At 37.9% G+C, this 20,879-nt stretch overlaps 2 protein-coding genes across 3 annotated transcripts in view; one reads left to right on the plus strand and one right to left on the minus strand.

The window, feature by feature from the left end:
• Positions 1-7,079, minus strand: part of slc4a2b (solute carrier family 4 member 2b) — a 57,078-nt gene extending 49,999 nt beyond the window's left edge. The window contains exon 1 of one of the 2 annotated variants that reach the window (XM_077245179.1): positions 7,008-7,079. The gene's annotated coding sequence lies outside the window, so the exon portion shown is untranslated. The remainder of the gene's footprint in view (positions 1-7,007) is intronic. The other variant, XM_077245180.1, reaches the window with a different exon arrangement.
• A 922-nt stretch (positions 7,080-8,001) lies between these two features.
• LOC143752146 (uncharacterized) lies at positions 8,002-20,649 on the plus strand. The gene is made up of 17 exons (XM_077245182.1): positions 8,002-8,166; positions 8,917-9,023; positions 9,287-9,420; positions 9,658-9,818; positions 10,097-10,255; positions 10,366-10,825; positions 11,175-11,276; positions 13,513-13,603; positions 13,859-14,076; positions 14,153-14,395; positions 15,258-15,356; positions 15,644-15,837; positions 16,915-17,089; positions 17,173-17,329; positions 18,718-18,871; positions 18,968-19,079; positions 19,168-20,649. Exons 1-17 carry the CDS (start codon positions 8,152-8,154, stop codon positions 19,365-19,367), a joined length of 2,781 nt encoding a protein of 926 aa, XP_077101297.1. The 5' UTR covers positions 8,002-8,151; the 3' UTR covers positions 19,368-20,649.
• Positions 20,650-20,879: the final 230 nt, after the last annotated feature.

The following is a 20,879-nucleotide window of genomic DNA, read 5'->3' on the forward strand; positions in this document are numbered from 1 at the left end:
ACTTGTCTTTGGCACAACAGTGTAAAGTTCTACATTGGGAATGTTTGTGAAACATCTCCATAGCCACAAACCGACAAACCACTAACACTGGGAAAGTGGATTAAAATGTAACAACAAAGAGATTATGGAAAATGCATGAATTCATCTGGGTTTCGCTGCTTGAGATAACCTAGAAATAGACTCACGCTCAATGAGCTATAGCAAAAACAACGACTTGAAGCCACTGTTTTGGCATAAACTCTTTGTAAACTCTCAACAGATTTTACAGCGCGTGGCGGATCGTGACCCAGCCATAATCAAAGCCTCACAAACATCTGGGTTAGATGTTCTGTGAGTAGTTATGTTTCCTAAGCGGTTTCCTGAGGGTTCTGTTTTCAATTTTGTGGAACAAGAGATTTAAATTGTGTAATTCCTCAAAATTAGCCTTATAATTAGTTTAAAGGCCCACCGAAGTGGAAACACACCTTGAAACACGCAGCCTTATTCAATGTGTTGACGTAATTTCCACTGAAACAGGAAGATGGGGCGGGACATATCGAACAGCTCATCCCCTTTTTATAAATAGCCAATAGCGTTTCATTTCTATCCCAGCTCGGCCAGAGCCGCTGAGTAAAGCCGCAGTTTCCTCCTAATCTCTAACCGTTTCTCCTCCTAATCTCCTTTTGTCGCTTTCAAATATAGCATTCCTTGCAGAATTCAAATAGGTTCGGTATGTTTTCTGGTCTGCGCCGACTCGTGCATCTGATCCTCTCTATGCATTTGCCCCATTTGTCATGACACCTGCAGCATCCCCCTCGCCTTTTCTTCTGATGTTTGGGAAAGAAAATAAGTGCTGCCACCCCCTGTAAAGGAGTGTCGTTCTTATTTAACTTACTGCTGCTAAGTGATAGAGATTGCAGAAAATCATTGAAACTTGTGTGTGGGCTTGTAAAAATGTTAAGAGGTGCATGGATTGACGCCGGTATTTCAGTTTTACTCAGCCAAGAAAGACAGATAAGGATGAAGAAGGGACAGCCAAAGAAAAGCAGACCGCCACAAAGCGAAAGAGTTAGTAAAAACTGACTATGAGGCGAAAAGAAAGTGCCGATATTTGGCTTCATGGACAAAGGAATTTCCGTGGCTTGAACATGATGAGATAAACGACACAGTGTTCTGTTGGGCGTGTCGTCAATTCCCCACAATTTCTCACTCGATGAGTGCTTTAGTCACTGGAACAGTCCTAGCAATTTGTTCCATTGTTCATACAATTTCAGTTAGAACCAAATGCATATCGTATTGATGATTGTAATTTGATTATTTTATATACGATCGTTGATATTTGTGTTTTGAAAATGTTTTTGATTGAGGTTTCGGCTCCAATCCAATTTTCTACTTAAAACAAATTTGTTTTAAATCAGGTTAGTTAAATTCATTTCGGGCTACCAAAATCTGAAGAGTGCCTGAAGGGCTATCAGGGATTTGGACATTTTGTGAGCCCTGCAAATGACAAAAACACAACAGAGTTGTAGTGAAGTCTGAAGTGTCTGAAGCGATGTCTTTATGAACAAATCATTTTTGACTTTTATCTAAGGGTGTATTCACACCTGCCTTGTTTGGTTCGATTGAATCGAACTCTAGTTCGTTTACCCCCTTGGTGCGGACCTTTTGGGCAGGTGTGAATACAGCAATCGAACTCGGGTGCGGACCAAACAACCGAACCGAGACCCAGCTGAAGAGGTGGTCACGGTACGGTTCCAAACGAACTCTGGTACGGTTCGTTTACGGTGTGAACATGAACCGACCCAATTGCAATAACGCACTGCGCCTTGGAGTTAACAGGCTTCCGTAGTCGGAGTTGCGTTATGGGAAAGTGATCTGTTGTAGCCTACTACATTCCATTCCGGCGCGCTGTCTGGCCACACGATACTGTTGCGCGTCTTTCTGCGCGTCGTGTGTGCATCATTGAAAAGGAAAGAATGAATGAATGAGTGACAGGGCTCTCAAGTGTCACGCATTGAGCGTGACAGTCACTCATTTCGGTCTTTTGTCATGCTCTCCCGCCACACATTGTATTTCTCACGCTGAAAAACTATTTGTAATATATTTAATATACCGCCGCGCCCAAAACTCTGGCCGCGCCGCTCTCACTGTGGAACCGGTGTCGTGCCGAAAAGTGATGGTCTGCCGAAAATTGATTGCATTATTTATTGCAATAAGTAGAGGCTTCAATCATTTTCTTGTTAATAGAATACTGCATTTTATGGGTTGTTTTCGGCATTTAAAGGTATTTTAACAGGTAAAAAAGGCTGGATTGGTTTGTACACAGCAGGTAAAATAATGCAGTCATAAGGATAATTGCAAAAGAGATCATGTCTTTATTTTATATATAGCTCAGCAGTAAGTCATGTTATTATAGGCTACAGTCCGTTTTCCAAATACAAACACGTATTCCATCGGCAACAACAGGCTTCTATTATTATTTCCTATAATCACGTAAATGTCATACCTGATTAAGCTATAACCTGCAAACACTTATTTGGCCACAATTGTTATTATTATGTTAAAAGAAACGTTAAAGTATCACACAGACATACCTTTGCTATTAGGCCTACCACGGACATAAACTGATGGTTTTTTGCACGTTATTTCTGTTTGATCCAGCTGTAGACGTAAACTGGGCGCAATCAATTTTCGGCGGACCATCACTTTTCGGCACGACACCGGCAGGAATCAAGCGTGTCTCCTCTGGTGTTGTTAGCCAATCAGAAAATAGCACTATGGTATCTGGGTAAGATTTAACGCACCAACCAATGACACTGCGTCGGCACGACACACGTGTGGTTTTGTTTACAAATTTTGGTTCACTTGCAAAAAGAGCAGTGTGAAAGCGAATCGTACCAAAAAAAAATAAAAAAAATTATTTGGTCCGGACCAAAGCAAGTGAACTATCGGACTTTCCTGGTGTGAATACACTCCAAATCAGTGAATTGGTTGATCCAGTTAAAAAAAATCTGAATCATGAATTCATTAATCCGACTGATCTGGTTCAACTTACTAATAACTCAACCCCGTTGAAGAGGCTAACACCTTGCCGGAAGAAAATATTATCAATGAAAATGACTGTTCATCACAGAAATGAAAATGCCTGTTCATCACAAAAAGCTATATGTATGATGCTTTCATTACATTTTTTAATCTTGTAGGCGTCAGTGCCCGTTCATTGTAATTTAATACAAAACAGCATGGATATCAGTCAACACATTTTCTTCTTTTGTGTTTCATGGAAGAAAAAAAACATGAGGGTGAGTAAAGGCAAAATTTACATTTTTAGGTGTACAATTCCAGAGTTTGGCAACAGACTTTTTCCCCGCTATTGATGGAATTTCCCACCATTTAGGACACACCGCTTCCCCACCATTGAAGGAAATTCCCAGCAATCCATGTTTTCACAGGCACTATTATGCATCTTCTCAGACATTAAACAGCATATAAGGGTGTGTTCACACTTGGCATGTTTGGTTCGATTAAAACGAACCCAGGTGCGATTGCTCTGTTCATTTGAATAAGTGTGAATTCTGCCATCTGAACCCTGGTGCGGTCATGATGTCACAAGATGCGACCCTAAAAAGGACAGAATTCTCAAGCATACATGATTTGTCTCGTCATATTCGCGATGTTGCCCATCACACTTCAGCATCAGAACCTCGTCTCCTCACAGCAGATCTTGCTCTGTGTGACGGAGAGATTCCTGCCGCTGATTTCCGGACCAAACAAACCAAGCGAATCGAACTACAAGTGTGAACGCACCCTAAATCTAAACCAAAGCCACTTGAAGGAAAGCCTGCAACCTGAGCCGAAAAAAAGTGTAACGCCTGTTAATGCTGCAGTAGGCCTTTTTTTAACGGATGTCAATGGAGGAGAGGCTTCACTACGCTGAATAAACCGTTTTTGTGAGGAAATGGTTTATTCAATGAATTGACAGCACATCAGCTCATTTTGTAAAACATGTTCGCTCTTAAACATTCGTTTTGGATTGATCCATTTTTAAAAATTCTGTGTTATAGGAGAAGTCACGGACAATTGAGTGACAGGTATGATTCAGTTTACAGCACTTCTCATTCATTTCTATGGCATCTGCAAACAGTGATTGACTGTCACACATCTCAACAAGATGAAATGACCATTAGTTATCAATGCACATGTGATCCAAGTTAGCCGTTACGCTTTTTCCAATGAGCCACGGATCCTCGTATCTCCCAACAATAAGACCATCTCTGTCTGAAATGTCGACCCAGGACGAGCTATAGGACTGTGAAGCTTTGAAGGACGGGACGCGATCTATTCCATCTGTGTTTTGATTATCGTTCTGAATCCGATCCACACAGTCTTTGTTGCTTTTTTTTTTTTTTAAATGAAACTTACCTACATTCAAGTATTGAAAAAAAGACTGCATTTAAAGCAGAGGCTCTGTTCTTTATTTTGATTTATCGTATGTTCAGATTTTCATATAACAAAATATTCAAGGGGCCATGATGATCAAATGATCGAAAATGCTGGTGCTGGCAACTTTTTTTTTTAAATGCTGGTGGGGAAAGAGTTAATAATCGATTATTACTTTTGGTAAGACTTTAGTTTAGGGTCCAATTCTCACTATTAAATTGTTGCTTATTAGCATGCATATTACAAGGATATTGGCTGTTTATTAAAGCCCATATTAATTCCTTTTTTTTATTAATACACTTAATCCTACCCAATACCTAAACTTAACAACTACCTTATTATATTGAAGTAAAATAAAAGAGTTTATTGAAGCAAAAGCCAAAGCAAATAGTTAGAAATGTGAGAACCCTAAACTAAAGTGTGACCTTCCTTTCAGCCCTACATGATTTTACAGCTTCATAAAACAGATGGAAGTGCTGCGTTACAAAAAACGTGTTTGTGAATGATTCCTAATGTGCAAGACAGAAACTACAGGAGCACAGGTGATATTCAAACAGCGGTGCGCTAACACATTTAATTATCACTTCAAGACTAAACAGCCCTGGGACAACTTTTTAAAGGGTAAAGGCGTTTTCTCTGCACACCGTCAGCAGGGGTTTCACAGACTCAGGTTACCAACACACAAAAGCTCCATCTGAGTTTCTCACACTCTTTATGTTTAACTTGGAGCAGACAATCACATCTTTGTAATATGACAGCATAGAACAAACCCAACAAAGCAAGTTCTGACCAGAGGAACACTGTCATTCATACCTTCAGTCACACCAAAACCAACAATCACAATGAAATATCGAACCAGCTCACGACAATGTGAGTACAAAAACACATATCCTGGGAAACACAGTACAGTAAAAACCACATAGGAGCCCCATGTCAAGTGTTAGGTCACGCTACCTGAGGAGGACCTAGAGCCATGTCAGATTTGGTCTATGTGAGAACAACGGTCTTAAAAATATTTTTTAGGTTATTAGCGTCGCCAGCTGGGCACACAATTACAAAAACGCAATGCAGAACTTTAGAAAATAACCTTGACCCTGCAGAAAAATAGCAGCCTATGTGTTTTATTAAATGTAATCCAGAAGGGCTAAAGAAACTAGTTTCCACCTGATCTCCTCTGGAATGCTAGCAGGAATAAAGCTCATTTCATTTTATCATTACTATTATTTTTTACTTATTAGAGTCTAGAGTTTGTAAAAACAACCAGCATTTCAGATGAAAAACAGATTTAATAAAGAAAGAATTGCATCTTCCTCTAATAATGTTTACCTGTTTGAAGAAAAGAAAATGAACAAACAAACAAATTAGCGGTTCAAAATTTACAGATGACATTCAATCCTTACTGCACTGCGGATTTAGAAATATTGTTCATGCTCTGGTAAGCACAGACAAAGGAAGTAGTACAAAGATAGGGCTTGGCGGTATGACAATATATATAATTTCCACCATAATGTAAAATGTCTATCGTTGGAGAATTTCACAATATCATGAATTAAATTTTTTCTCATATTGAGAAATAAGTATTTGGTCATATTGCCCACCCCTATACAAAGATATTTCTTTCTTCGCTCTACGCTGCTGTAATCTGCACCGATTTACTGACCTCTGGCATTATGCCTTAATCACACTGCAAAAACAAAGGAAAAGTTGCACATTTAAAGCTAGCAAATACTGGTTCGACCAAGTCATTGCTTTGTTCATCTAAGAAATCTGACTCTTTTTTGGCTTTACAACACTGATCTGACCCAAATCCAGCTGACCCATGGTAACAAGCACAAACCAACCACAGCAGCTTAAAGCTTCAAGGTTTACTTTATAAACAATTGATTGTGCCATTCTTCTGACTACAATTAAACTAAAACAATTTTACATATTGCCTAAAATGAATGTTCATGAATTTCTTTTATAGGAGTGTCAAAACAGAATATATATATACATGATATAAACATATTAAAACAGTACATCTAAAAAAAGATGACAAAGCTGAACCATAGACAGACAGTTTTACATTTCGTGTTTTACAGCGTAGTCATAGATATACATTTCCAGACTATATATAAACTGTGTCTGAACTCAACTACTATATTTAAATGTGAAGTCACTGGACGAATTTCTTGTTCCGTTTCAGTGGTGTTTCAGTAACTGAATATTTTCCCCGTGGATGTCACGTGGCAGTGTGGGTTTTCATGCGTATGTCTGTTCACCCGCTTTTGACAGCAGTCCAGCGACCACGACTCACAGAAACGAGCACACAATACGGAAGCAGACGGCTTGGTCATTACAGGACACCGTTTTCTTGGCCCATGTTCATTTAAGATTTCCTCGTTAAAAGTTATTTTACATGAGAGCTAGCGCAAGCTAACCGTTCACCCGCGCCGAATCGCGTGCACGCGAACCGGTCAGAAAATAACTTTTCATGCGCCCGGACACTTTAAACGTGGGAAATGTGAGCGGAATCCCTGATGTTACTCACAGTCTGCTCATATATAAGTGTATAAAACACTAAAGATGTCTGAAAAAATGTGTCTTACCTCAACTGATCTCCCCTTAGCGTTCACGGATGAACCGCATCTCATCTGATGCGCGCGCGCGCCTGCGTGTCGTACATATTTCGACTGGGGATCTCCTTCCCTTTTAACCAAAAAAAAAAAAAAACAATTCAACAGGCTTTTATTTAACGTTACATTTTATGTGGTCAAGTCAAATTAATAGTTACAGGTGTCAGATGTATAAACCTAACCCAATTTCTTTGGCCAACAGGGACATTTAGTACTTTGAAATTACTAAAGCCAACCTTTTACTCATGCAACCAACCTTATATCTGGTAAATTACAAAATTGAAAATGACAAAAATGAATAAGACGTATGATGCTTAAATATTACTGCATGTGAAATAAATGCATGTTCCAAGCTATTGTAAAATAAATTGAACAAACAACAATTTTCCTTCAATTCATGGGAACTTAAAGTCTTTCAAAAATTAAAACCAATATAACATTTTGGAGCAGAATCATGCAAATGTCTAAACTGTATTTTTACGTAACCCACATTTTAGTAAAATTGTTGCACACCCAATAGAAATGAACGGAACAATAAAATGGTCCTGGCTCATATAAAATTAAGTTTGGCAGTTTACATTTTCTAAATTTAAAGCACATCGATCCTTTGACTGACCATCTGTTCAAAAATAAAATAAATTACTTTTTATATTATATTATATTATAATTTAATTATCATTTTATCACTTTTTCCCCCAAGATGGCCTTTTTGACCAAATATGACATCTGCTGGACACTAATACGTATTGCATGTCAGTAATAAAATAAATCTGATAGCAAAATGGAAATTAGTTGCTTTAGTAGACAGACTATAACTGTGTTCCGTTAACTGAGCGTGTGAATGGTAAATGTTTGTGAACTTCACTATAGAGACGCGCCTGCTCCTTTAACACATTCAGACGAGCTGTGATTGACAGGTATCGCTACAGTGGAGGCGGTCCTTAAGAGGCGTTTCCGAATGTCAGTCATCCAATCAGCATCGAGCGTATAGTCAGGACGGAAAAAAACCCGTGACGTAGGCAGTCACCATTCTACTGTGCGGACAATCAGTAAACACCGTCTGCAAAGTAACAACAAACCGCAATATCGAGTATTTTTGAGGATATTGAATACAATTATGGACTCCACATCGGTAAGCGGAAACTGTGGTTAATGAGAATTGGCAATGTTTTTGTAAAGCTTATTGCATTGCTATATTAGCTTGTACGACATGGATAAAACATGATAAACTGTGATAAGTACATTGGTTTCAATAGAACAGCATCAAGTACAACCTTTTATTATAGTCTCGTTAAGCTTTTAGTTATATAGTCATTGTTACTGTAACGCTATAAGATTACAAGGAAATGAAAAGTAGGCCTAGGTCTGCGAGGAAAGCCTCTTGAGACCTTTATTGAAAACATTGAAAACAATATGCATGCATGTGATGTGCATGGCCTTCCCATATATATATAGATGCACAAATGGACAAATGTAATCAAATAATATAAACACTTCTCATTTTTAAGTGTTCTTCAAGTAGCTAAAACTAAGTCGACACACACAATCGACTATTTAAATGCACAATAACTAACGTTAAGCGTTGCGTACTGTAATATTTGTTGTTATGAAGAAAGCTTTTTCTTTCAGAGTACAGTAGCTTAATAAATCAATCGTATATAAATAGCGTTTTACGTTGCCTCAAACTGTGTCATGATATCAAACATATCAAATAAAAAAGTTATATCAAATAAAAAAGTGCACTGTGATATCTGTGGTGACAGCATTAGTGCCGTGTGCATGCATGATCAATGCTATGAGAATATGAAGTGTTCGTGTTTGTTCTCAGCATGAATAAAGTATACCTTTGCAATGGAGTTCATAATGTTTTCTTGTAATCTAGACCATAGGGGGGTTCATCAGCACTCTCACTGAGATGGGCTTCAGTGAGGACCAGATACAGGCAGCGATGCAGGCAGGATTCTTCTCTGTATCAGAGGCGGCTGAATGGTAAATGTTTGTCAGGATGTCATTTTATATTCCTGAATAGTGAAATATGTCCAATTGGTTATTGTATCCCAAGAAAAGAATGTGGTTAGTTATATAATGACTTTCTTTTAATATGTAGTAGTAGTCATAGGTTGAATACTCACCTGTCTGGTTACATTCAGTGGCTTTAAGGAATATTGGAATTGTTATTAGACAGCATTGTGTTTGGTTATTAAGCAAAAGCTTCAACAGACCTCTCATTTATTCTCACATTTGCTCTGAAGGCTTTTGCAAGGTGGGAGTCCACGGCATAAACTAGTCAAGCAGCCTGCAGGTCCTCTAGAAACAGCGTTTTCTGCGTTCAACCCTCCCAAAGATGCTCTTTGCTACAACAACAACTCACAGTCTGAAGCAACAGGTAAAAAAAACAGCAGTTTGTTTGTTTACTCATTTGTATGACAAATTGACTTCTTTCACAAGAGGGTTAACATTCTGCTGGGAAGGAAAATGTGATTTACTGTGTAAATAAACTGTGACTCACAGTTCATGGGATTTTGTGCATAGTGCGCTGCAGATCATTAGCAGACCTTAATGCAGGTTTCTGAAATGTTATCCAATGCAGAGGAATGCTTTAACAGCTTTTTTCTGCTTTTAGGTCCTTCTTTAGTCTTGGCAACTCCTTCCGCTAACACTCCCGGAGCAAAAGAGCATCCACCCCTGGAAACACGGATCAAGCAGGATAAGAGTAATTTCCACGAGCAGCAGAGGCAACGAGTGGCCCAAGAGGCACAGCTAGAGAAGAGACAAAAGAAGCAGGTGAATCAGTGAAAGGTTTCAATATTTTTACAATAAAGCTCCATAAGCAAGGGTTAGTTCACCCAAAAATGTATATAAATAATTATATATATGTTTTAATATAGATATAATACCATAAAGAAGTCACCATAGGAAAACAAACTCAAGCAACCAAGAACATCTGACTTTTTAAACATCTGAGTGCTATCTGTATTTTTGCTCCATCTGCTCTCACATTTTCTTGCTCTACAAGGTCATTTTTGGTTTCCCAGTGCAGTAACAGTTTGTCCTCTGATCAGGAGCGTGAGTTGGTATTGAAGAGGATAGCAGAGGACCGGCGCAGTCAGCAGGAAAAGGCCCAAACTGAAGCCACAGCTGAGACCTCTCCATCCAGTGGACAGGGACAGAGACTGGGTGGACGTGTGGAGACGAGCGTGGACAACCATTGCATCCTCATGGTGCGAGATTACTTGTGTTTTCCCTCGGCTTTCTAACAACTGCTGTTAGTGGTATTTAGTTGTTTTTTTCTAAATCTTTCTGAACTGTTTGTTCTCGTTTTGTGTTATAGATTCGTCTCCCTTCTGGGGAATCAATGCGTGAGCGTTTCCCTGCAGACACTCCCTTAAGTCACGTCATCAAGTACATTACCGGTCGCCACCCATCACTACCGGCCTTCTCCCTCCTGCAAGGGTTCCCTCGCAAGCGCTTCGGTGAAACTGAGCTAACCTGCTCCCTCCGGTCTCTGGGACTGACCCCCAACGCTGCACTTTGCATACAGACCACGCCACCTGAGACGCCTCAGGACCCGCCCAGTCCAGCGTCCGGATTGGCGGTTGTAGGACAGCCGGAGGTGGAGCCACAGGAAGAGCCGGTGGCACCGCTCAATGAGCCACCCCAAGTGGAGGCCGAAGCTTTAGAGGAACTGGATGTGCCCCCACCACTGCCCCATCAGCTGTGGGAGGAAGCAGTGGGGTATGCTGGGATTCCTGGGGTCGAACCTCCACTGTCAGGACCATCTCACTTCTGGGGTAAGATTTACTTTACTTGAACTCATTTGTGAATGCACCATGGAGTGTTATTTTAGTATTATTTATATACTGTTAAAATTCTCATTTTAATTTTAGTTTAATATTTTGTAATTTTATGTCTTTTTGTCATTATTTTTATTTATTTAAGTATTTATAAACAAAAATCAACAACAGTGTTTTTAATAGATTTGGTTTTCCAATCAAGACACTCACTGCTCTCTCCCAGCTAATTAGCTCGAACGTACTAAAATTATTTGTGCAGACCTTTTTTGCATTTGAATAGTTTTAGTTGATAATAATAACCCTGCTCTACACAAATATTCTGTAATTAGACATTTTCATCCGACAGGACGAGGCCAGAAACTGGTGCAAGGTGATGCAGAAGATGAGGAACATTTAGAAAATGATGAGCAACCAGAAGAAGAAGTTGTACCTCCATTTCAGCTCAACGGTATATAATGGTTGTTCTGGGTGGTTTATGGATGGTTTTGCCCAGGTAAAAAAGAGTCCAAAGTCTCTATGACATACTGGTCTTTAGGTATGGTTTGAGTTTCCCTGTAAATCTATGAGATTTTTCCAACTTTTATATTGTTTGACTGCTTAGAATAAATCTGATCGCTTAGAAAAGTTATAGCCGCATTTTGAGGTACTATTTAAGTTTGTAGCACGTTGGAGGATGAGTTAGGTGCCGAAGTTAAATACTTGGTTTGGGGTTTGTTCAAGTATGAGAATTAATAATAATAATGACGCTTGCATTGTGAGTAGTTAATAAAACATGTGAAAAGTCGTTTCCCAATAATTGAGTCATTACAATTAGCATTGGCTCAACTCTGCTTTGGATTGAACTCCACAAACCATCAAAGATAAAACAAGCACTTTAAGCCGCAATCAAAGGGAATTCCTTATGAGGCCGTAAACCAAAGATGTTGATACGAACGAGCTAAAAAGCCGTGTACGCTGCTTTTTGGACTCCAATGAATCAGAAAAGGCCATAATCTCTCAACAGAAACAGCAGAAGGACAGGAATGGTAATGAATGGACTCCAAAACATCCAAAGAACTGGCTTTATCAGCTCTCATTGAAGGTCACCGTTCATTATTCTGTAAAAACTTAGTTGATGAAATAAATGGAACTAGATGCCTGACTAAAAATACTAGTTTAGCTGTTTTTTTCATCATATAGACACGCTCTCAGCCAGCTTTGCTTCCCAGAGCGTTCTGAGAATGTTAGTTTTTGGTTGTTTAAATATAAAACCTAAAAAGAACATTCCTTGGATATTAATTCTTACGTTAGGAGAATTTTCTGTGTTTTCTGGGATGAAACGGATCATATAATGTGTATTATTGATCTGAAACAATCACAGTATTGCTGCATTTGGACTGCTGTGCTCAGTTCAGTCTGAATCACAGATCTTTGTTCAGTAACCCTGCGTTGGGGTTTTAGTCAGTGACCAAAGTGTGAGAAACACTGGGAAGTCCATATTGGGTAAGAGTTGAATGCCCTTACTTGTCTTAGTTTAGACCCAGTTATAAGTAAAAACCCATTCACCTCGTTCAAATAATGAAAAACGCGACAATTAAGCAAGCCAGTTCTCATGTGTTAGAACTGCTTATAGCTCTAACATATCGCTCTTTTCACTGGAAGTTTAATTTGGGGGATTTCAGATACGCTGGGAGAGAAAGCAGCTCTGGACATCGTTTTGAGATGCTGTGAAGTCGATAGGAGATCATGTGTTAATTTGAACGCTAAAGACACACAGGAATTAATAACAGCTGGATTGGTTTAGCGGGCCGGCCTGTGAACATGCTAATATACGGTAATTAGCTTAATATGCGGTTCCTTCCAGTGCAACTCTTGTGATATTTAGGCTGTGTAATTGAATGCTTGCTTAATTTGGTAGTAACAAGGTGCAATTTAAATTTAATTTGTTTACTTGATGTTCTTATGGGTCGTACAAGTAAGGAATTGTAAATAGTTCTTAAAAGATACATTAAATAAGTCATGAAAAACATAGAAATATTAGTTTGTTTGTTTGTTTTTTATTGTGATTTCCATGCTTGGAATAGTTATTGAAAGTAATACAATCCTTAAAAGTAATGGATTTTTTAAAATATAATTTATGTAATCTTAAAAAAGTATGTAAATGTTTGTTCATATATAACAAACAATTATAATATACTATATATATTATACTATACATGTACTGTATATCCTCATGATCCTTCAGAAATTAATTTGATGCTCAAGAAACATTTATTATTATTATTATTTCCTATTCTATAATTTATATTTCTGTGGCAACCCTGATACATTTTTTTCCAGTAGTTTTGGGTGAATAGAAAGGTCAAAAGAACTGCATTTTTAAAATATATTTTTTTAACAATTTTAAAGTATTTACTGCTACTTGATATTCTGTTATTCAGCGCCAAAATATTTGTATATCTGATATATTATATCTAAAATATCTGCTTTTTTAGCACTTTTATAAAAATAATTTTCTAAATTCCTATCAATTAATCATGAAATATTGAAAAAGGTGTGGGAAACCTGTTTTCTTGTTCTAATAAGGAAAGATGCTATTCAAACTTAAATCTTTTGTGGGGTTTTAACCATTAGGTAAATAAAAATAAATGAATAAAACTCAAAATACTTGATACAAATTGTAAATGTTCTCCTCGCTCTGTCAGGAATGCCACAGTTGCCCTTCTTCCTGGAGAACAGGGCAAGAGGAGGACTGGAGCCGAGACATCACTGGCCGGAGCAGGGCAACAGACTCAGGTAGGACATGTGATAAATTAGAGCTTCATTAAAAGACTACAATTCAGTATGCAAAAAAATTTAAGAAATTCTACATGTAATATGTCTCTCTCTTTCATCATTACGACTGTCAGTTGCTTTGCTTGATTTGTTTCCCAGCCAAAATGTTAGATAGATACTGTACATTTGCTTTAGCATTTGGAAAACTTGAGGAGTGAGCTTTGTCCTTAAAATAGATGAAGTTTGTGATTCAGTGTAATTGGCTGTGTGTTGAAGGAATGTGGAGCCTGAAGTCCCGGCAGACCCTGAGGAAGCCCGTGCGTTGCGTGGAGCTGCGGGTCAAGCAGCGGTAGAGCGTTTACAGAGAGCCGCCCATCATGACGAGCAGCATTCAGCACACGGGCAGCCCTCACCCCCCAAAAAAGCCTTCAAGACCCCCCGTGTGCCCTCTCTCTGCTCGATGGCCACCAGGGCCACCGTTTCCCTCATGACAGGTCAGAAAGACACCAACTTGTGTTGTTTACTAATCACATGAGTTCTTAAGATAAGTTCTTAATCTTGCTCTCTCAGCTCCCAGCATGCAGTACAGCAGTAGCCTGGCGTGTCTGACCCCAGAGCTGGCCGAACTGTTGTTGGCTTATATGGCACGTGAGCGTTCACTCCGACCACGTACACTGGAGCTGTTCTTTGGCTGCCCGCTGCAGAGGTTTGTCCTAAACTGCTACCCGTACACCACCAACGAGCTTCTGCGGCAACTGAGGGCGTTTTCCTGTCTCAAGCATCTCAGCTTTGTCAACTCTCCACTTATCACAGGTGTGTGAGAATGTCACTAAAAAAAATGACCAGACCCTAAAAATCTAAAGAAAGAAAAATAATGTTTATTATTATTGTTTTGCTATTTTTATTTCATTAAGATTTTTAACATTATGTTGAATGGTTGTGTGTGTGTGTGTGTGTGTGTGTGTGTGTGTGTGTGTGTGTGTGTGTGTGTGTGTGTGTGTGTGTGTGTGTGTGTGTGTGTGTGTGTGTGTGTGTGTGTGTGTGTGTGTGTGTGTATGTATGTGTATATATATATACACACACACAAATAATTATATAATTTTTAAAGATAGATTATCAAAGATATATCATTAAAATATCTTTATAACATTATAAAACAATAAATACTACATTAATGTGAATAAATATGTATTAGTAATAATACTACTAATAATTCTAATGCTAATCTAATACAAATACTATTCTAATAAAACATTTTTACTAATTTACCATGTTGTTATTGGTAAATAATAATTAACTTTAATAACTTGTAAAATGAATAAAGCACAATTAATATTAAATTGTACTACAGTAATCGTATTTGTTGTAAAGAAATGTCTGAACAAGATGATATTCATGACTATAAACAGAAACATATGGTGACATATGGTAACAAAGTCATGAGATTTTTTTGCATTATGGTAATGAGAATTTAGGGGTTAATTTGCTTAATTGTCAGAACCATAGTAAAAAGAATCTTTAATGATCCTAAAGTAGGCTTCATTTTCTTTAACCAAAATTGAGCGGGTGAAATATGACCAAATATGACGTTTCTTTCTTAGAAAAGTTCTATATGACACATTTCAGTGTATTGAATTGCTTGTAAAAAATCCTCTTTTCCTTTTTGTTATTGCAGATGCCGGTCTTTCTGTTTTGTCCAACCTCTCAAAACTGCAGCATCTCAACCTGTCGTCCTGTAGCAAACTAACAGACAGCTGCATGCAGCATATCACAGGTGAGACGGTGCGTCGGAAACCACATAAACCCTGTTCCAAACGGAGCCCTAAGACCTCACGTTATTACACACTCTTGTGACGTAATGCCACTTTGACTGAGCACCCTTCTGAAACCTAAAATGACAGATGAAACACCCTACTGTCTTGTGGACTTATCAGACACAAGGTATACGGCGGCCATTGCAAGTCCACAGGCCCAAGTGCACATGAAGTGTGGTGTCTGTACTGTAGCATCTATAAGAGATTATCATGTAGAAATGCGTGCTCTCGTTCTGTCTGATCTCAGGACTCCGCAGTCTGACGTTCCTGGCTCTGGACCAGACCAAAGTAAGCGATGCAGGTCTGCTGATGTATCTGCAGTCAGGTTCCTCTGCGCTGTGTCAGCTCAGCCTGAATCAGACGGCCATCACGGAGAGCACACTGAGAGCGCTGCCCTCTTGCGTGCCACAACTACGAATGCTCAGTATTAAACACACCAAGGTAATCCACACAGATCTATCACATAATATTTTATTTATTTTATAAAAAAAATTATAGATCTTTTTTTTTTAATAAAGAGGTTGCAGTTTTAATCTTAGAGTTTGTTTTACATGCCATTTATTGATGGGATTATCTAAAATAGACTATATCACACAATAATAGACTAACAGAAAAAATAGCCTAATCCAAATAATGCATTGCAGTCTCTGTGAAAAGTATGCAAAAAAAGAAAAAATAGTTTCCATTCCCAATGTGTATATACTAGGATTTAGGAATTTCTGTCTTTTCAAAAGTATAGATTATTTTACAAGAAATTAGTGACATATTTCATATTTATCTGATATGCTAATAATCTGCTAAAATATATACCATCCCTTTCACATAAATAAAATTTTGATGTTAATGGATATTTTATTTAGACGCCCACTACCTTTAAAAGTTTGGGGTCGGTAAGATTTTTTACATTTTTTGGAAAGAAGTCTCTTATCCTCACCAAGGCTTCATTTATTTGATCAAAAATACGGTTAAAACAGTAATATTGTGAGATAATATTACAATTTTAAATTACTGTATAAATAACTTTAAATATCTTAAAGTGTAATTTATTCCTGTGATCCAAACTGAATTTTCTGAATCTTCAGTGTCACATGATCCTTCAGAAATCATTCTAATATCCTGATTTGCTGCTCAAGAAACATGTATTATTATAATCAATGTTGAAAACAGTTGAGCTGATTCATATTTTTGTGGGAACCTTAATACATTTTTTAGGGTTCTTTGATGAATAGAAAGTTTAAAAGAACAGCATTTATTTGAGATTTTTTGTAACAATGTTAAACTTTCACTTTTGATCGATCTAATGCATGCTTACTAAATAAAAAATCTTACTGACCCCAAACATTTGAACTATAGGGTAAATATATACACGGTATACTGTTTTTGTTTCTCCAAACAAGCCTAAATTAGCTTTCACAATCTCAAAGTCATAAAGCCGTTACAGGGTTTGTTTTTAAGGTTTATTTTGGACCTCACTATATGTTTACCCTATATTTGGCTTTTGTCTCTTTTTACCTTTAGGTGAGTGATGTGTCAGCACTCGCAGAGCTCCGAAACCTGCAGACGCTTCACCTGGACGGCACAGGTGTACGGGAAAATTCTCTCCAGTGCCTAGCAACCCACCCTAGCCTATCAGCTCTCAGCCTGGCTGGCATACCTGTCACAGATGGAAACCACACGCTGGAGATCATTTCAGGTGCAGACAAATGAAATTTTATTTCAGTCCAGAATGCAAGTTGTTTAGCTTCAGTGTCTACATTGTTTGATTCCTCTGTGCAGGCCTGAGGCTCACCCAGCTCACCCTTCCTGGCAGACACTGTGTGACAGACGCTGGACTGTCATTTCTCTCCAGACAGACTTTGCTCTTAGAGCTCGACCTGACAGACTACACTCAGCTCACCGACCACGGCATTATGCAGCTTGCCAACATGAACAGGTAGAGCTTTAAGCAAAGCCATGAGTCCAAAGATGTCCAAGTAGGAGATCAAAAGACGAAAGCAGCCCTTGTTCTGGTTTAATTTGGTGTAATGCAAACTTGCAAATCTGGTAACGCTGAAATGAATGTGCAAATTAGCCCCGCCTCCACTCACTCACAGCAGCTCAGAAATCCACTCGTTGACCTGATTGGTTACAAGGTAGTTTGTGATGTCAGAAACACCAGCGATTTCAAACCGAGTTTTTGAGACTGTCTTTGGTTCACTGCAGTTTTAAGGAGAAAATACCCAGCAATGGTGTTGACTTATGAATTTGTACATGGTTTGTCTTAAAGCACATTAAAAACACCATATAGACAGATAAACAACATTAAAATCTTGATTTTCACCACAGGGGACTTTAAAGGGATAGTTCACCCAAAAATTTTAATTCTGTCATCACTTACTCACCCACATGTTCCAAACCTGTATGAGTTTCTTTCTTCTGTAGAACACAAACGATATTTTGAAGAATGTTGGTAACCAGAGAGTTGTTGGACCCCATTGACTTCTAAAGCATTTTTTATCCTACTATGGAAGTCAATAGCTACCGTCAAATTTTGGATTACCAACATTCTTGAAAATATCTTCTTTTATGTTCAACAGAAGAAACAAACTCATACAGTTTTGGAACAATTTGAGATTGAGTGAATTATTTTTGGGTGAACTATGCCTCTAAGGTACCAGCCACCGGTAGGTGTGGCAAAAAGTTAGTTTTAGGCCCTGGTTGTAGTCCATTTCATAAGGGTCCTGAAAGTCCTGGAAATATTAGAAAATTTCCAGGCATGAAAAAGTCATGGAAATAAATCAAATCTAATTGTGATTGGCTCTTTCTTCAGCTAAAATGTACTAGAATTTAAAAAATCCTTTGATCATTCTTTACAAACAGCTGGAAAAGGCATGGAAAATCATGGAAATTCTTTCAGAAATTGTGGAAACCATGATTTATGTGTAACAATCTTTTCAAACCGAGAGCAAATATGTGCCACAAAACAATTACAACTACAAACAATCCATTCTAAAGAACCTATTCACACGCTGTATTCATTTTTGTCTGACAGCAAATATATATATATATATATATTTTTTTTTTTTAGTTTGGAGATCAAACTCAGACCAATTTTAAATAAAAATTGCCATTCTGAGCAAAAACAAATGATTATACTACAATATATTGTGAAATTTATAAGTGAAATTTGTACCGTCCAACAGATTGTATCCTGTAGTAAAACAATGACTAGTGCTTTTTTGTTTTGCTGTTGGTATAAATAGACCTTTTATTTGCAACTAATGTCGCTATTTCAAAGATGGTAATAAAAACTACGCCCCTTTTTACCTGATTACCTGATAGACTGAAGAAGCTGTCACTTAGCAACACTCAAGTGAGTGACAGTGGGCTGCAAGGACTGATCAGTCTAAAAGAACTCCAGGAACTGTGTCTCGACCGCACTGCTGTCACTAGCAGGGGCGTTTCAGCCTTGATCACACACTTACCACATCTGCAGGTACAGGTTTTAAATATAAAAAAAATGTAAGAAAATTATAAACATATAATATGTTGTTATGTATTTAGAAATTCAACTTCCATGTTGTTTTTGTAGGTGATGGGTTTGGCCAGTACACAGGTTGGCGATACAGTGATCAGACAAGGTCTAGTATACTGTCCGCAGCTGCTGAAACTCAACCTCAGCAGAACCAGAATCACAGATCACGGTACGTTGCAGATTGGAATGGAATCCCCTCCAAAATCATGTTCTAGTATAAAGAAAACATCTGTAACATCATGTGTTTTCTATCTCAGGTCTGAAGTTCCTGTGTCGTATGCATTTGAGTCAAGTGAACCTGGACGGCACAGGCGTGACTCTGGTTGGCATTGCCAACCTGATCTCCGCCTGCCCTCACCTGACCAGCGTACGAGCCAGCCAAACACGCGCCATACCTCCAGACCAACAGTCTGACGACGACGATTACGATAATGGCAGCAACACCACACGATCCTAGTTTTATGTTTGTTAGTACCCTTCAGCTGTTTCTCAATGGAAAGAGTATTCAGAGCTTCCTTTTTCCATAAAGTAGCACTAGTACAATCTCACCTGGGTTCGACAATCAAGTTGAATTGTTTTTTTGTTTTTTTAATGTGGTTACACAACTTGTTAGTGTTATGAACAAAAAGTTCATATTTAATCTGCGTTTTGTCTGTAAAAGGAACTTTAAATGTGCCATGATATGCACACTTCAAATTTCTATTTTCTGTGGACATTTTGCATTTTTTGTAAAATAAAGTGAATGAAATATCATTAAAAAATATTGACCACTTGTAATACAGTGCAAAAAGGCAATATGATGTATACGGCGGTATTATAATTTAGTAACGATGATGCTCAAATATTGATAATCAACATTATGCATGACAAATGTAGAAGTATCCTAATCTTTTACATTGAGGATTCATGCATGACCACAATACTATTTTTATTTTAAAAAAATGAATGACACTTAGATTTTATGTGAATATATGTTGGATAAGTAAATTGAAGTGGAAAGTCATTTTAGACTTGGTTGCAATGAAAGTGCAGTAAGCGATTTCTGAGAAATGCTGTTATTTAAAAATCACCTAAACAAACACACCCCTAACTTGATAGCCCCGCCCCCAAATTCACAACACGCTATGCAACACAGGCACCTCGCCCTGAATGAATGGACACGCCCCTTACTGCTGATTGGCTAATAGTGTTTTGGTGGTCAGTCCGATCCACTCTCAACAGTCTCTCAGAAATCGCTTACTGTACCTTTAAGTGTTTTTTTTTTAATGCAATTAAGAAATTACATGCCAAAGTCTGTTATTTTACTGGCATGTTACTGAATCTAACAGAAGTTTCATTCCGGATCTTACATGCATATTCATGTTGGACTTATTAGTTTATTAACATATCTTTAAAATATAAAAATAAATTATTTATTAGTCTAGTGGCATTAACTGGATCCAGGTTTACACTAACATACTGTACATCTGTCTTTAACTTGCACAGTTTTGAAATGATACTGATACAATTATAAAGTGAATAGTGAAAAGCAAAACAAATGAAGAGCATCATCACAGGCGTATCGAAGCATTGGCGTTCGACTGTTTCTGTGTGCATTTGTGTTGTACCTTTATGCGTTTGAATGCAATAACATTTGAAAAGGTGAAAACAAAGACCTCAACTATATCTGGAGGTCTAAAAGGTCTATGTATTAAAGAAACACTGTCAAGTTCTAAATTATAAACATACCTTTAATGCTTGATGCTGTTCTGTCTTGACATGATGCGAGGGTTTGTTTGTCGAAAACCGTCAAAAGCATTCTTGTTTATAACATTAGTCTAATCAGAATTGAAATGGAAATAGACACAAAACCCTGGTTTTTACATTCAGAACTCAGGAGCCAGTCAATGGTGAATCATGAACATAGTAGCGTCTTTTTCATGTTTATTTAAAATGGCATGAATTTTCAACATATATGTTCCTGCAGTGT

The sequence above is a fragment of the Siphateles boraxobius genome, unplaced genomic scaffold, assembly GCF_051911475.1.
Source record: "Siphateles boraxobius isolate OS27281-9 unplaced genomic scaffold, OSU_SipBor_1 26, whole genome shotgun sequence".
Lineage (NCBI taxonomy): Eukaryota > Metazoa > Chordata > Actinopteri > Cypriniformes > Leuciscidae > Siphateles > Siphateles boraxobius.

What these genes read in the sequence shown, in the direction of transcription:
- LOC143752146 (XM_077245182.1), top strand. An exon ending in ACAACCATTGCATCCTCATG is followed by an intron (nt 10,256 to 10,365) that starts GTGCGAGATTAC and finishes TTTGTGTTATAG; the next exon opens with ATTCGTCTCCCTTCTGGGGA. An exon ending in CAGCTTGCCAACATGAACAG is followed by an intron (nt 17,330 to 18,717) that starts GTAGAGCTTTAA and finishes ATTACCTGATAG; the next exon opens with ACTGAAGAAGCTGTCACTTA.